Source organism: Hemitrygon akajei, chromosome 31, assembly GCF_048418815.1.
Source record: "Hemitrygon akajei chromosome 31, sHemAka1.3, whole genome shotgun sequence".
NCBI lineage: Eukaryota > Metazoa > Chordata > Chondrichthyes > Myliobatiformes > Dasyatidae > Hemitrygon > Hemitrygon akajei.
The window spans coordinates 11,660,992-11,678,311 of NC_133154.1; the positions used below are offsets into that span (position 1 = coordinate 11,660,992).

Consider the following 17,320-nt stretch of genomic DNA (forward strand, 5'->3'; position numbering starts at 1 on the left):
TTGATAGAGGTATTTAAAACTATGAGGGGGATAGATAGAGTTGATGTGGATAGGCTTTTTCCATTGAGAGTAGGGGAGATTCAAACAAGAGGACATGAGTTGAGAGTTAGGGGGCAAAAGTTTAGGGTTAACACGAGGGGGAATTTCTTTACTCAGAGAGTGGTAGCTGTGTGGAACGAGCTTCCAGTAGAAGTGGTAGAGGCAGGTTCCATATTGTCATTAAAAGTAAAATTGGATGGGTATATGGACAGGAAAGGAATGGAGGGTTATGGGCTGAGTGCAGGTCAGTGGGACTAGGTGAGAGTAAGCGTTCGGCACGGACTAGAAGGGCCGAGATGGCCTGTTTCCGTGCTGTGATTGTTACATGGTTAGGGTGCCGGCTTCATTGGCTGGAGATCGCATTGGGGAGTTCGGCAGGCGCTAAGGAAATGCAGCTCAGCGGGGGTGACGGCAGTCCGAGCCCTGGCGGGAGAAACTCGAATCTCCAGGCGGCGGGGGAAACAGGTAAGAGACAAAAACGTCGGCAGGTATTCGCCCCCTGTGCGGCAACGTCAGGCTGGGAGGGTGAAGTGACGCAGGAGCTGACACACCTGGGCACACCTGCACGCGGCGGGCAATAAAAGGAGAGCAGGGAGGCAGCTCCGACATAGACAGAGAGCGAGATGGCAGGGGCAACGCCGAGGTAAGGCACCACCTTCAGACCCCCCTCTCCCCCGTGGAAATCCGGCCCCGAAGGAGCTGGGTTCAGGAATGCTTGAAATCTTTCTTTTCTCTCCTTCTCTACTTTGAGGCGTGAAATCACGGTTCCCCTCCTGAGTTTATATTTTGTTTTAACCCGGGGGTGGGGGGGGCGCCGGAGTAGGGTCCGCTTGCTGCCCTTCCTCAGACCGGGATTGCGAAGCCGAGGGGGTTCGCGCGTCCCCCCGACCCTCCCAGGCTTTGGGGGGGACGAGATGGACAATGGTCGCCGGGGCTGGGAGCTGTCTGTTTGTGATGCCGTCCCGTCCCGCTTTCCCGGCGGAAAGTTAACTCCGGTTTTGTTCGGTATAATCGACTTGTGGACTAGATCCCTGACCCCCCATCCCCGCCACGGTTCCGGTAGATCGTTCCCACACTGATACATGCTGGCCGATGCACTTTAGGTTCGCATTTACTCATCACAGTCCGTTTAGTTTTGAGATACAGGGTAGGCCCTTCCCGCCCAGCAACCCCTGGCCTGGCCACGGGAAAGTTTACAATGACCAATTAACCTACCAGCCGGTAGGTCTCTGGACTGTGGGAGGAAACCGCAGCGCCCGGTGGAAACCCACGCAGAGTCACGGGGAGAACGTCCAGGCAGCGGCGGGATTTGAACCCGGGTCCCTGGCGCTGTAAAAGGCTGTTTTTACACTACTACTATGTATATCCAAACACTAAGTAAAATGCGATCTTTGTTAATAACCAGCACCACTTAGGGGTGTTGGGGGCAACGTAGCACGCCCGCTGAACAACCCAGGACAGGACAAAATAAAATATAACCAGCTCGAGAAAGCAAGCCCCTTTCCTCCCTCCCACCCACCCACATACACACAGACAGCCCTCTTGTCAACCAGATCCTAGCCATTGTTCAACAGATCTTCGCTTAGAGATCTACCAGGATCAGAACATCCTTCCCCTGCCTTCTCCATTGGTGGCATCTTTGCAGGTGATTCACTCGTTGTGTTGCTTCTTGTCTGCCAGCCTCGAACTTGCCCCTTGCCACCCCCACCCTTCCCCATCTGTTCAATAGATCTTTGCTCATGACTCGTGTGTTGACCAGTTCCCCCCTGATCAGTAGATCTTTTCCTCTGCCCTATGCATTGACTGGACCCTTCTTGGTGGTGGTCAGCAGATCCATCTGATCATCCGCTACCGGGCTGAGGGGTTGAACTCTGCCCCTGTTCCGCCGTTGCTGCTCAGTTTCCAAGATCTGCATGACAGGATTTGTTTTCACCTTGTCAGTAGGTCACAGCTGATACCAGCCATCGGGGGCCGACCGAGGTTCTGTGTTATAGTTCATCTCATAGGGGTACATAGGGGACGAATGTCCCTTCCCTCCAGGGACAGAGATGCCATTTGCCTCACCTAATCCTGTGTGTTGCCCCCTGAGTGCCCACCTTTGCTGAGACCCCACTTAGAACCAACCCGTGACTGTATACCAGCTGTGTAGCAAGCACAGAGGGCAAAAACAAAGCATCGAGACTCACTCCATTTAATCGGAGATTTGGATTTCTGCGAGCGGCGGGGGTTAATGGTGTGCACTGTTAAAATCTCGGCCGAGTGGCGTTGTTGACCGATGTGTAAAGGGCGAATCCACACCCTTGGGAGACTATCCCAACCAAAACTCTGAGTCAAGGTCAGGTGAATCATGTTTACCTTAAACATGTTGCAAGAGGCAACAGACATTTAGTGCAGCTTACGGCCGGTTTCTCCTGGAAATGAGATACGAAATTACAAGTTGATAGTGTGGTTAAGAAGGCGTACATTAGTTGGCCTTCATTAGAAAATCCACAAGGAAACATTGCAGCTCTGTAAAACCCTGGTTAGACCACACTTGGAACATGGTGTTCTGTTCTGGTCACCTCATTATAGGATGTAGAAGGGTGCAGAGGAGATTTACCAGGATGCTGCATGAATTAGCATGTTTTATGAAGATACGTTAGCGAGCTGGGGCTTTTCTCTTTGGAGTGAAGGAGGATGAAAGATGACTTGATGGAGATGTACAAGATGATAAGGAACATTGATAAAGTGAATAACCAGAGACTTTTTCCCAGGATGGGAATGGCTTATTCAAGAAAGCTTAATTTTAAGGTGTTTATGGAAAGTATGGGGGGGGTGGCGGGGAGGGTATCAGATGTAGGTTTTTTATATGGAGGGTGGTGTGAGTGTGAATTGCCCTGCCAGGGGTGGTGGTAGAGGCAGATACGTTAGGGGCATTTAAGAAACTCTTAGATAGGTACATGGTTGGTCTACCTTGATGGAGGTAACATCTTGGGTTGAAGGGCCTGTACTGTGTTGTAATGTTCTATGTTTTAAAGTCGAGGGTTAATGTAGGATGAGAGTTTGTTGGCTGTGGGCCTGTACTCACTGGAGTTTACAAAAATGAGAGGGGACCTCATTAAAACCTATCGAATACAGGTCTCTCCCCCCCCTTTACAAAGGTAGATAGTTCCTATGAAACCTTTCTCAAGCCGAAATGGCATAAAGCGAAGAACCATTCATTTAGTAAACAGGTTACTAATGCAAAAACAGATGCGTAAAGCAAGCGTTTGTAAAGCAGGGGACACCTGTATTGAAAGGCCGAGGTAGGGTGGACGTGGAGGGGGTGTTTCCTATAGTGGGGGGAGTCTAGCACCAGAGAGCACAGCTTCAGAATAGAAAGGTGTGCCTTTGGAACAGGAATGAGGAGGAATTTCTTTAGCTGAGGAGCGGTGAATTTGTGGAATTTATTGCCACAGACGGCTATGGAGGCCAAGTCACTGGGTGTATTTAAAGCGGAGGCTGATAGGTTCATCATTAGTAGGGACATCAAAGGTTACGGGGGAGAAGACCAGAGTATGGGAGGGATAATAAATCAGCCGTGGTGAAATATCAGGGCAGACATGATGGGCCTCCCTATGGTCTTGAGGAGAAGCTACACTTTAAATCGTTGGTTTTGTTTTTCAGTTTCTCCTTTAGGGTGATCGCGGCGCTGCCCTTCCTGTTGTGTGTGTTTAATTATGGATCTGCTCAGAGCACTCCTCCCAGAGGCTGCGGTCCCAACCTTCTAAGCGCTTACTTCAACCTGTGTGACCTGGATGCGGTCTGGGGGATTGTCTTGGAAGCGTTCGCCGCTCTGGGGGTCGTCACCAGCCTGGTGCTGGTCTTGGTGCTCCTGGGCTTCACCCCGTTCATCGTCGACGGCAGGAAGAAGGCTTCCGTTCCCATCCACTGCATCTTCCTGCTCGGCACCATGGGCATCTTCGGCCTAACCTTCGCCTTCATCATCAAATTCGATCAGAGGACGTGCCCCACCAGGATCTTCCTCTGGGGCGTGCTCTTCGCCGTTTGCTTCTCCTGCTTGCTGGCCCAGGTCTGGAGGGTGCTGAAGCTGGTGCGGTCAGGAGACGGTCCGTCTGGGTGCTGCATGGTTGCCGTGGTTCTGTGCCTAACACTAGTCCAAGTCATCATTGACATAGAGTTTCTGGTGCTGCTAACCTACCGAATGAAACAAGACTGTTACTACACCAGCACTGACTTCACCATGTTGCTCATCTACGTCATGTTCCTGATGGCGCTGACTTTCTTCCTGTCCATGTTCACCTTCTGCGGCCGCTACCACAAGTGGAAGAAATATGGTGTGCACGTCTTTGTGACCATGCTGCTCTCCATTGCGATCTGGGTGGTGTGGATAGTCATGCTGGTGCGCGGGAACGCCGCGCTGGGCAAGAGGCCCCTGTGGGACGACCCGACGCTCAGCATAGCGCTGGTCGCCAACGGCTGGGTCTTCCTCCTGTTCTACAGCATCCCCCAGCTCCGGCACATCACCTGCCCAGCCAAGCCCGAAGACGGCCCTCTGGAGGCTGTGCCTCCGAATCTACACAGTGGAGTGATGGGTGGCGTAGACAACCGGGCGTTCACATACGAGGAGCCAAACACAGGTGAGTGAGGGGTTCTTGCGAGACGAGCAGCTATGAATATCTCCAGGGTGGAAGATCTTGGCTTGAAACTCTGAACTAGGAGTTGGCCAAAAAGATCTTCTCAAGTAGAGGCAAACAACCAACCCTTCGGCCCAGTGAGTCTGTACTATCATTTACACTAATTGCACTTTATTCTCTCCACGTTCCCATCCACTTTCTCCAGATTCAGTTTCAGATTCAGAATTAGAATCAGGTTTAATATCATCGGCATATGCTGTGAAATTTGTTAACTTGACGGCACATGATAATAGAGAGAAAGAAAGAAAACTGTGAACTACAGTGAATAGTTCAATTAAATTATGGAATTAAATTTATGGAATTCTTTGCCACATACAGCTGTGGAGGCCCAATCATTGAGGGTTTTTAAGGAGGCGATTGACAGGTATCTAATTAGCCAGGGTATCAAGGGATATGGGGAAAAAGCTGGAAATTGGAACTAGACAGGAGAATAGTTTAGCTCATGGTGGAGTGGCGGAGTGGACTCAATGGGCCGAATGGCCTACTTCTGCTCCTTTGTCTTGTGATCTTGTGTAAATAAGTGGTGCAAAAAATTAGGAAATAAAGAAGTAGTGAGGTAGTGTGCGTGGGTTCAATATCCATCGAGAAATCGGATGGCAAAGGGCAAGAAGCTGTTCCTGAGTCGTTGAGTGTCCGGCTCATTAATCACATGGACATCAGAAGATGAAATGTGTCGTTTACATTACCAAGGATGTCCCAATGAGGCGTCTCAGCCCGAATGTTGACTCTTTACTCCTTTCCGTTGATGCTGCCTGACCTATTGAATTCTTCCAGCATTTTGTGTGTGGCTCCCAAAGATCTGTTACAATGCATTAGGAACCGAAGATCCACCACTCACCTCTGCGTCAGGGGCAACTTGCAGAAGCTGATTAACCTCCTTTGGGATGTGGGAGGAAACCAGAGCACTCGGGAGGGGTTAGTGAACCCACTCAGTCACAGGGAGAACGTGCAAACTCCACACAGACAGCGCCGGAGGTCAGGATTGAACTAGGGTCGCCGCAGGTGTGAGGCAGCGGCTCTGGTAGCTGCATCAATGTGCAGTTGTGCTCCCTGGGATTTACTTAAGGTCTGGAAATGCTGAGCATTCGCAGAGAGGGAAACAGAGTTACAGTCACAGGGGGAGTGACTTTCAATGGTTCAATACAGTAGACCACCTGAAATTCTTACTCTTCACAGGCATCCACGAAACAGGAAAAAAAACAAAGAATGAATGACAGAAAACGTTAGAACCTAAATGCCCCCCCCTCCATCCTCCAATGCACAAACAGCAATAAAAGCAACAACCCTCCCTCCACTTGCTCCTGCAAAAGCATCAACCCCCCCCCCACCACCGTCGGAGCAGGGGGACAGTGCAGGGATGAACAAGTTGCAAAGATGGAGAAGAAAGCAGGGACAACTTAATAATGGCATGAAGTGGAAGGGGTTGATTAAGGGACATGCAAAGACAATGAAAGCAGGATTAGCAGTATCTTTGCCCTGGGGGTGGGGGAATAGGTTGTGGAATTTGATATTGAATCCCTGCAACCTGGTGCAGGGGCGAGGTTAGAAAAACCATTCTATATCGCAAACTGAGAGATGAGACAGGGCCTAAACTCCCCAGGGGTAAGAAGAAATTGTCTTAATGAAGCATATGATTACTTGTGATGCTTCACTGGGCTGATGCAGGAATGTTGTTTGCTGAGAAAGATCAAAATGGAAATGAAAACAGAAAATGCCGGAAGAACTCAGCGGGTCAGGCAGCAGCTGTGTGTGTGTGGGGTGGGGGGGGGGGGGAACTGTTAAGCAAGCTTTGGCTGGAGTGTTTGAAAGTACAGGGGTCTAACGGGGTTGTCATTGAAAATCAAAGCTGCTACAGGAGCCGAATGGAGTACACAAGAGACTCTGCAGGTGCTGGAAATCCAGAGTAACACGCACAAAATGCTGGAGGGACTCAGCAGGTCGGGGAGAATCTATGGAGAGGAATGAAGAGTCATTGTTTTGGGCTGAGACTCTTCACGGGCTCCTTATTCCTCTCCGTAGTTGCTGCCTGACCTTCTGAGGTCCTCCAGCATTTTGTGTGTGCTACGCTGTACGTGAGCCTATTAACTGAACCTTGCTTCGGTTTCATGGTCTTACAGGCTGTGACTTTTTTGACCAGGGGTTGTTGGTCCTGATTTGCCTTCAAGACGTTTCCACAGGGTCCACTTTCAGCTCAGAGTCTCTGCATCGGGGAGACCTGATGTAGATTGGGAGACCACCTTGACAAGCAACTTTGCTCCGTCCACTGCAAAAAGTGGGGTTTCCTAACGGCTCCCCCAGTTGAATTCTACTTCCCATTCCCATTCCAACATGTTGGCCCATGGCCTCCTCTACGGCCATGATGAGGCCACTCTTGGGTTGGAGGAATAACACTTCACCTTCTGTCTGGGTAGCCTCCAACCTGATGGCATGAACATCAATTTCTCTAACTTCTGGTAATATCTTTTTCCATTCCTCTTCTGGGTCCTCTCTCATGCCTTCTCTTCTCCTCACCTACCCTCCACCTATCACTGATGCCCCTCCTCCTTCCCTTTCACCCATGGTCCACTCTCCTCTCCAGTCAGATTCCTTCTTCTTCAGCCCTGTACCTCCTCCACCTATCAGCTCCCAGCTTCTTACTTCATCACCCACCCACCTTCCCCCTCACCTGGTCTCACATATCACCTCCCACTCACCCCCCCCCCCCACCCCGCCACCTTCTTACATTGGCTTTTTCACCTTCCTTTCCAACCTTGACGAAGCATCTGGGCCCAAAATGTCAATTCCTCTCCGCAGATGCTGACTGACCTGTGAGTTCCTCCAGCATTTCGTGTGTGTTGGATTGGAAACCGAGTCTAACAGTGAGTGATTTCCTGGGGCTGAGGTTGGCCTTGAATAATACAGAACAAAATAACTGGTAATAAATGGGAGTACATCTCACTTCAAAGTGATAACCGGTTAGACAAGAGAAACCAAACTTGGATCTGTATTATTTGGCATTTAGATGAATGGGGAGTGGGGATAATTTATTGAAACATAAGACCCCAAGGGATCTTGACCAAGTCGTCATTGGGACATTTTCACTAGTTAGGGAATCCCCAACAAGTTCAAATCCTATTCATTTAAAACAGACGCGTAACTATTTCTTTTTGTAAAGGGTGCAGAATCGTTGGAATTCTCTGCCCTAGGAGGCTGTGTCATTTCCAAGTATTTGAGGTGGAGGTTCCTGAAGAATGTTCTCAGCCCAAAACGTCGATGGTTTACTCTTTTCCGTGGATGCCACCTGGCCGGCTGAGTTCCTCCGGCATTTTGTGTGTGTTACTCAGGTGGAGGCAGACACAGTTTTGAAAATTTATCGGTGGGGATCCTGGCATGGAAGAGGAGGAGAGGTCTGGTCTCAGCCCGAAATGTCGCCTGTTTATAAATGCTGCCTGACCTGCTGAGTTCCTCCACCATTTTGTCTGCATTGCTTTGGATTTCCAGCATCTGCAGACTTCCTCATGTTTTAGATAAGTCATGATCTTATTGAATGATAGGACAGGATCGATGGGCTGAGTGGCCTACTCTTGCCTCTATTTTCCTGTGTTCTCCAAAGCCAGTGATGGCCTCACACACTGACACTATTCACTGTGAAACAAATTCATTTGATGCTCCCAGATCAGATGTTTACAAGAGGACATAATAATGAGTTTCCAGTAGCTGACAATGTCCTACCAGAGTCGGTGTTTTTTGGGGGGAGGGTGTGGGGTAGCGTGACACTATTACAGCTCAGAGCATTGGTTCCGGTGTCCTCTGTTTAAAAAAAGTTTGTACGTTCTCCCCACGTGCTCGTGAGTTTCCTCCGGGCACCCTAATTTCGTCCCACAGTCCGAAGACGTGCCGGTTAGCAGGTTAATTGGTCTTTGTAAATTGTTCTGTGGTCAGGCTAGGGTTAAATGGGTGGGTTGCTGAACAGCATAACCCGGTGGGCTGGTACCACTAAATAAACAAATAACTGACTGTTGGCAGACTTCCTTCAACACCGGGACATACACGTTCACCATTGGTACAAGGTGAACAAAAGGTCAGGCACTGAATGGATGCAGTAACAGGTGACTTAAAGCACACATCTGTGTCTGTGTGCTGACAAGGTAATTCAATAACCTAACCCATCACCTGCAGGCAAATGATGTGTTTTCAACCCAGCTTTAATACCTGCTCTTGTGAAATAAACAGTGTGCTTTGTACTGGCAAGTCCCACTTCAACCCAGGAGAAAGGCGCGGTATTGAAAGACGTCTACGGACCTTGCTCGATTGTTCAATTAGGATATGACACAGCTCCTCTGCTCTCCATTTCTCCCCCCCCGCCCCGACTCCTTTCTCAGTATGGGTGTCTTCCAGAAATCCTCTCAAGTGGGAAAAGAAATATCCTCATTTCTCACACAAGAGGTTATTCAGATGCTGGAAGTCCAGAGTGTCACACACAAAATTGCTGGAGGAACTCGGCAGGTCGGGTAGCATCTGTGGGGAGGTATCAACGGCCGATGTCTCGGGCCGAGACCCTTCATCGGTACTGGAAAGGAAGAGGGAAGTAGCCAGAATAAGTGGGTGGGGGAAGAAGTACAAGATGGAAGGTACATTTGGCTGAGGTAGCAGGTCTGGGTGAGCGCACAGTCAAAGAATCAGAGGGCAGCAGAGATCACAGAAGGGGGGGCAGTGAGAGAGAGAGTCTCACTGAACTCCAGATGAAGAGAAGATTTAAACTTCTTCAGGTAGGCATCCTTCGAAGTGACTTCGCAGTGGAGCATCAAATCATAAACACGAGAGATTCTGCAGAGATCTTGTTTCTCTAACTGTTAAGGTTAAGCTCTTCGTTTTAATTTTAATAATTTCTTTACAAAAACCCCATTATTTTAATTTGCTTCAACACTGGACCAAATACAAACGTTTGTATAAAGTTTATAATTAAACCTTCTAGTCCCTCTAGATTTAACTACTTCTCCTGGAAAAAGAAAGTTTTTAATGCTCCTATATATTCCCATTTGGATCATTTTTCATTAGAATATCAGTTTAAATATTCACTGACTGGAGATTAGGTATTGCGTGAATGCACGCTTGGTTAATATACATGCACAATTACATTTATTTCAAATTGTTAATATTGGAGACATAGAAAAGTACAGCACAGAAACAGGTCCTTCGATCCATCTAGTCTGTGCTGTTCTGATTGAAAATATAAGGGGATCTGATTGAAACATATAAGATTATTAAGGGATTGGACACGCTGGAGGCAGGCAGCATGTTCCCACTGATGGGTGAGTCCAGAACTAGAGGCCACAGTTTAAGAATAAGGGGTAGGCCATTTAGAACAGAGATGCGGAAAAACTTTTTCACCCAGAGAGTGCTGGATATGTGGAATGCTCTGCCCCAGAAGGCAGTGGAGGCCAAGTCTCTGGATGCATTCAAGAGAGTTAGATAGAGCTCTTATAGATAGCGGGGTCAAGGGATATGGGGAGAGGGCAGGAACGGGGTACTGATTGTGTATGATCAGCCATGATCACAGTGAATGGCGGTGCCGGCTAGAAGGGCCGAATGGCCTACTCCTGCACCTACTGTCTATTGTCTATTGTTCCGTTTAAACTGCCTGTTCCCATCGACCTGCACTGGGACCATAGCCCTCCCTACCCCTACCCATATGCTTATCCAAACTTCCATTAAACATTGAAATGGAGCTTGCATGCATCACTTGCGCTGGCAGCTCGTTCCACACTCTCACGACCCTCTGAATGAAGAAGTTTCCCCTCATGTTCCCTTTAAACATTTCACCTTTCACCCTTAACCCATGACTCCTAGTTTTGTTCCCACCCAACCTCAGGTAGAAAAAGTCTGCTTGCATTTACCCTATCTATACCCCTCATAATTTTGTACACCTCTATCAAATCTCCTCTTGGTCTTCTACGCTCCTAGGGATGCAGTCCCAACCTGTTCAATCCTTGTGAATTTTCTCTGTTCTCTTTCAACTTTGTTTACACCTTTCCTGATGGTAGGTGACCAAAACTGCACACAATACACCAAATTAGGCCCCACCAACGTCTTAAGCAGCTTCAGCTAAGGAACTTGATAGAAGTACTCCACACACTACGTTATCAAAACTGCTTAAGAGAGCGAAGAAGCGCAGCACTTCAAATTCTCCCATCAGACCCAGGAGCGCCCAGCAATCTGAAATTCCGAATACAAGCTGAACCATCCAGGAAGTCCACAAAGTGCAATCAGAACCCTGTGTCCCACATTTACGACCACATCCCTTCACCGCGGGTTGCTAGAATTTAAAGGCTCCAATATCTCAAGGGTTTAATGTTATACGCCGTGTTTTGGGGAGGTCAAAGTTCAAAATGATGGCTCAGCCCCTTTCAACCCACGCAGTGGTTTCACCGGAGTGACAGAGAGGAAATCATACACTCACTGGTCACTTTATTAGTACACCTGCTCGTTAATGCAAGTATCTAATCAGCCGATCACGTGGCAGCAACTCAGTGCGTAAAAGCACGCGGGCACGGTCAAGAGGGCCATTTGTTGTTCAGACCAAGCATCAGAATGGGGGAAGGAATGGGGCGCCACAGTAGCGTAGCGGTTAGCGTGACGCGTTGACAGCTCAGGGTGTAGGGATTTGGAGTTCAATTCCAACGCCGTCTGTAAGAAGTTTTTATGCCCTTTCTGTGACTGCGTGGCTTTCCTCCCACAGTCCAAAGACGTACCGGTTAGTAGGTTAATTGATCATTATAAAATCGTCCTGTGATTGGGCTCGGGTTAAAGAGATGGTCTGCCGGGCGGTGCAGCGCTTTGGGCCTGTTCCACACTGTTTCTCTAGACAAATGTGACCTTGACCGTGAAATGTTGATGCCAGGTGGGGTGGTTTGCGGGTGGCACCGTGGCCTGGCGGTCAGCGTAATGGGGGATGTTAAAGTTCAGAGTTCAATTCTGGTGCCGTCTGTAAGGAGTCTGTACATCCTTCCCACGGAATGCGTGGGTTTCCTCCGGGTGCTCCGGTTTCCTCCCACAGTGCCAAGACCTACCGGGTAGGTTAATTGGTCACTGTAAATTGTGCTGTGATTAGACTAGGGTTAATTGGGGTTGTCGGGGGTTGCTGCAGGGGCATGGTACTCCTCCCCCTTCTCCCTCCTCATTTTTTTATATGCCTCGTGCTCACTTCCTGACGAAGGGTCTCAGCCCAAAGCGTCGACTGTTTATTCATTTCCAAAGATGTCACCTGACCTGCAGAGTTCTTCTGGTATCTTGCGTGTGTTTCTCTGGATTTCCGCCCTCTTACGTTTGAGATACGAATGAGGGGTTGTGATTTATTGAAATGGATAGCTGGCGTGAGCCACGGAAACCATTACCTCAGCTTTCACTCACACCTGATTTATCTGCCTCCGCAGGATTTGCCATGACTCATCCCAGCATTGCCTCCTCGCCTCACTACAGCAACTCCATCGCAATGGAGAACAATGTAAGTTCTTACCTGCTACCATAACCAGCCTCTGTACTCCGCTTTTGATTCTGCCTCAGTGGGTTCTTGCTGGACAAAGGGTACAAGGTGTTATCGAGGCAATTGCTCCAATCTACCATTGCTGAGTGTTAACAGACTCGGGAGCCTTCACCATCAGGCTCCTGAACCAGCGGGGATAACTTTACTCACTACAACACTGACCTGTTCCACAACCCTACGTACTCAGTAAAGGACTCTACAACTCATGTTCTCAATATTATTTGGTGAGGCGTATTTTAGAGTAGCTCAGGTGAAGTTTAGGTAACTAACCTACAGGAAAGATGTAAGTAAGATTGAAAGAGTGCGGAGAAAATTTACAAAGATGTTGCCGGGATTGGAGGCCCTGAGTTATACGGAAAGATTGAATAGGTTAGGACTTCATTCCCTGGAACGTAGAAGATCAAGGGGAGATTTGATAGCAGTATACAAAATTATGAGGGGTAGAGATAGGGTAAAGCTTGCTTGCACTTACCTTCTGAGGTTGGGTGGGACTACAACTAAAGGTCATGGGTTAAGAGTGAAAGGTGAGAAGTTTAAGGGGAAAATGAGGGGAGACTTCTTCACTCAGAGGGTGGAATGATCCAGTAGCACAGTTGGTGCATTTGAGCTCGATTTCAACATTTAAGAGAAGTTTGGATAGGGACATGAATGTTGGGGATATGGTGGGCTAAGGTTGATGGGAATAGGCAGTTTAAATGGTTCAGCATGGACTAGATGGGCCAAAAGGCCTGTTTCAGTGCTGTATCTTTCTTTGCCTCTGTGTACTTTAACTTTGGAATAACAAAAGGCAGACACTTCACAAGAGAATTTTATCTGTGAAACGTCCCCCCAACCCTTTCAAAAATATGGTCCCTTTATTGTATTCATCTGTGTGGTTTAATGATCAGAGCTTCTACCCGGCTCCTTGCTCTATTCCACATATTGTCCAATCACCTCATAGAAGGTTTAAAGCATCACAGCACACCAGCCACCACCTCCACTCCCCAGCCCTCTCCTAATCCCAACCTTGACCCCTGCCTGACTCACTCAGCTGACTGAGGAAGGTCACCTTGGCACCAGTGGACCTTGCTGGGTCAGTGTATCCTGAACACTGCGCACGTTCGACAGGAAACCTGTGGATCGAACTCACACTCTGACCACCGCTCAGTAGAGTAGGAGGCTATGTAAGCAAACTCCAAACAGGAAGTTCAGGGGACTCCATAGAGTGATCTTTCAAAAGGTGCTGACGGGAGGGTGTTTATTAAGGTGGAATTGTTTCTGTGAATATTTATTTCTGAGAGTATCCAGGCTACAGTGGAGCCCTTTGCTGAGAGCGTGGCCTATAAACCGCCCAAATCACAATGAAAATGTCAATTGGACAAACTCAGTTCAAGGAAAGGTGAAGTCCAAGGGTCACCAGCTTCCATGTGGGTCACAGGGACAGTGCTGGAAATAGGCAGCAGGCCAGGTTGCCTCTGTGGAGAGAGACGTTAGCCCTGCCTCTCTCTTCACAGATGCTGCCTGACCTGCTGAGTGTTTCAGGTGCTCCCTGTTTATGTTTCAGATTCCCGGCCTCTGCCAGTATTTTGTTTCTGTCTTGTTCCATGTGCAAACTTGCATTTATTATTCACGTGCCTAATCTAAACCCTCTTGCATTATGTTATAGATGTACAGCGCGCCGCAAGAGTTTACAATCCCTCGGCCACAGACGAAGAGCAACTACTACCCGTCGCCTTTCCTACAAGATCCCTATCTCAACTATCAGACCAGACAGACAGTGTTCTAGAGCTCTTGGGGCCAGTTGGAAGGCCCGGGCGACTCCTCGTCCCGAGAGGCGCACTCCCTGCTACAAACCACTCCCCCACACTGTCAGACGATTAAGATGTAAGCCTTTCTCGCACACGACTGTTTACATACCGACTCATTCTCTTGCCAGTTACCCTGTTAGCGCAGCGGTGCGGGGAGTTCAATTGGTTATCGCAGCCTGCTTATCTGACAGGCAGAGTTACAGAGGTTGGCCAAGGGGAAAGATATAGCTAACGAGTGGTTTGATCTACAGTACGAATTAGATAAACGAGCCCTTGAGATTGGTGCTTCACATCTCACTGCTCCTAAAGTGTATTATCGGTGACACGCTGGCAGCAATGTCAACGGCTGGACTTGTAAATGCTTGCAGGGTCCCGCCACTTGCATTTGCCTCCCTTCTTTCCCCAGCGCTGCAGAGGGTAACTACCACAGTCTCAGCCCATCAGGCAGCTGTTCCACCTGCCCTGGCTCCCCGGCACCACCCTTCGCGCCCGCTTCCACCTTGAGCGGCCAGACCTCCAGAGCACCCTCCCGCCTCTCCGATCGCCTGACCGGAGGCAACCAGTGTTCAGGATGATGCCCCTGTTGGCCGCCAGGCACTGGAAGGCCACCGTCTCCCTGAGACTGGGGCAGCTTCTTTCTCCTGTAGCCCCATATTGCAGCCAGTAAAATGGGCCGGCCACTGGTTCGCAATGTGTTTGAATCTGGTAATAGTTTTCTGAGGACATTGTATAATAAACCACCCAGGTCTAGAGGGGGAGAATCAGCAGAGAATCCCAGCTAAGCCTTTTTCATCCAGCCTTCAGGGCCTATGACATTAGGGCACACTTCCTCCAGTCCAGATACAGGGTCTCAACTTGAAACGTCAACTGTCCATTTCCCTCCACTGACGCCACCTGACCCGCCGGGTCTCTCCTGCAGTTTGTTTTGTTTCTTGCGTCAGGTTCCAGCATCTGCAGTCCCTTGTAAAGTAGCTGCTAGTGCCGGCCATAAGCCCAGGCTCTGATTGCCACCGCTGTCTGTAAAGGAATCTGTACGTTCTCCCTGCGTGGGGTCCCTCTGAGTACCCCGGCTTTCCCCCCACCCCACACTCCAAAGGCGTAGAGTTAGGGTTAGTGAGTTACGGGCATGCTCTGTTGGCGCCGGGCGTGTGGCGACACCAGCGAGCTCCCCCGGTTGATTTGATTTGACGCAAATGACACATTTCACCATATGTTTTGATGTACATGAGATAAATAAATCTAATCCTAATCTTTTTCTTTCCATGTAACTGTAAATTGCATGTGTAACTTTAATGTAAATATTATTTATCTATTTTAAAGCAATAGATGTCAGTGTTTTACTCCTATGCCAAACTTTATTTAAGCATTTTTGTAGTCGCAATAAAATTTAATTATTTATATAATAAAGATGCCTTGGATTGGATTATTATTTTAACACAAGGAGAAGACATGAACCCTTAGCAGTGTTGCTGAGCAGAGAGATCTTGGGATCCAAGTTCATCACCCCTTGAAAGTGGCTACACAGGTCGATAAAGTGGTTAATAGGTGCAGGAGTAGGCCATTCGGTCCTTTGAGCCAGCACCGCCATTCAATGTGATCATGGCTGATCATCCACAATCAGTAACCTGTTCCTGCCTTCTCCCCATACCCCTTGACTCTGCTATCTTTAAGAGCTCTAACTCTTTCTTGAAAGCATCCAAAGAATTGGTCTCCACTGCCTTCTGAGGCAGAGCATTCCACAGATCCACAACTCTCTGGGTGAAAAAGTTTTTCCTCAACTCCGTTCTAAATGACCTACCCCTTATTCTTAAACTGTGGCCTTTGGTTCTGGACTCCCCCAGTTAAGGAGGTGTCTCCAATACGGGGGGGTCCGTGGGAGGAGCAGTCAGCGGGGGGGGCGTGTCCAGACAGGTATATGTAGTTCACCACAAGAGCAAGCTGTTGTCCACGTAGCAAGCTCCCCCTCTCCACACATCTGATGAGCCCAAAAGAACAGCAGAGACCGACACAGTTTGGCACCAACAGTGTTGCAGGAGTTGCCAGTCAGCGTTGAACTCAATGCAGGACTGCCTTAGGGACTCCAGGTGCTGACTTTTCCCTTGAGGTTTCCACTCGAAGCCTTCCCCGTGGGTAGGCATAGCCGCAAGGCAGCGGAGGATTGAGTTCTGCCAGATGAGCTGACGAGCCCCTTCTGCCCGAAGCGACTGGTTTTAAGGCGCCAGTAGAACGCCTTTGCCCCCTCTCTTGTCGGTAGAAGCAGTTCCGCCAGGCTTAGTAGCTGAGCCACACGTGAAGGCCGGGAGCTGGACTTGTCTATTTGAGTCACACACCATTGGGAGCATTCCATAGGTGGTGGAGTCTTATCCCCATTACCATCTTGGGCTTTTTTTTAGCGCGTCGCACCAGCCGGCCTTGGGCTACAACAGTCTTAAGGAGCCTAACATCTGGAGTACTGCGTACAGTTCTGGCTGCCCTTCTATAGGAAGGATGTTGGGGAGGGGGCAGAAGAGATTTACTAGAATGACACCTGGCTTAGAGGGCACGTGCTATCACAAGAGGCTGGGTAAACTTGCGTTGCAAGGGTGGGGACTGAGGGGAGATCTGATAAGGTTTATGAGAGGCACAGATAGAGTGGACAGGGAGTATCTGTTTCCCGGGTTGAAATGTCTAATACCAGAGGGCAGAGAGGGGGGAAGGTTCAAAGGAGATGTAAGGGGTAAGTTATTTTACTCAAGAGTGTGGTGGAAGCCTGATATGGTGGCAGAGACAAATACTTTGGAGGCTTTTAAGAGACGTTTGGATAGACACATGGGTGTAAGGAAGATGGAGGGATATGGACATTGTGTAGGTAGGAGGGATTAGTGTTTGGGTGTTTTTTGATTTGCTGTTCCTCTGGCTCAGCACCACATTGTGGGCCGAATGGCCTGTTCCTATGCTGTAATGTTTTATGTGCTATCATATTTTGTTCACCACTCAAATGGCCCGACCCCACCTAACTTCCCCCACCTCTTCTGATCTCCCCTACCCCCACGTTCCTCGGGATGGAATACCTGCTTCCCCTCTTGAGCCGTTTGTGGTATTTGTGGGTCAGAGAAATGCGGTTGTTGTAACAGCCCCCTTAGGGACCTGTCAAAGCACTCTGTTGATTGAAGCCTCTGTGGATAAACTGAGATTCACTATCCAGCATTTGCCACGGCTCTGTATATAGCAAAGGCTTCCCCTTATGGTCGTCTGGTGATAAAGACTGATAGATTCTTGATTGGTCAGGGCATGAAGGGATACGGGGAGAAGGCAGG

The 17,320-nt window shown here is 49.0% G+C and overlaps 1 protein-coding gene across 1 annotated transcript; it reads left to right on the plus strand.

The window, feature by feature from the left end:
• Nucleotides 1–558: 558 nt before the first annotated feature.
• Nucleotides 559–15,419, plus strand: LOC140719494 (G-protein coupled receptor family C group 5 member B-like). Its single transcript, XM_073034212.1, has 4 exons — nt 559–682; nt 3,685–4,658; nt 12,128–12,198; nt 13,883–15,419. Exons 1-4 carry the CDS (start codon nt 663–665, stop codon nt 14,000–14,002), a joined length of 1,185 nt encoding a protein of 394 aa, XP_072890313.1. The 5' UTR covers nt 559–662; the 3' UTR covers nt 14,003–15,419.
• The last annotated feature ends 1,901 nt before the right edge of the window (nt 15,420–17,320 follow it).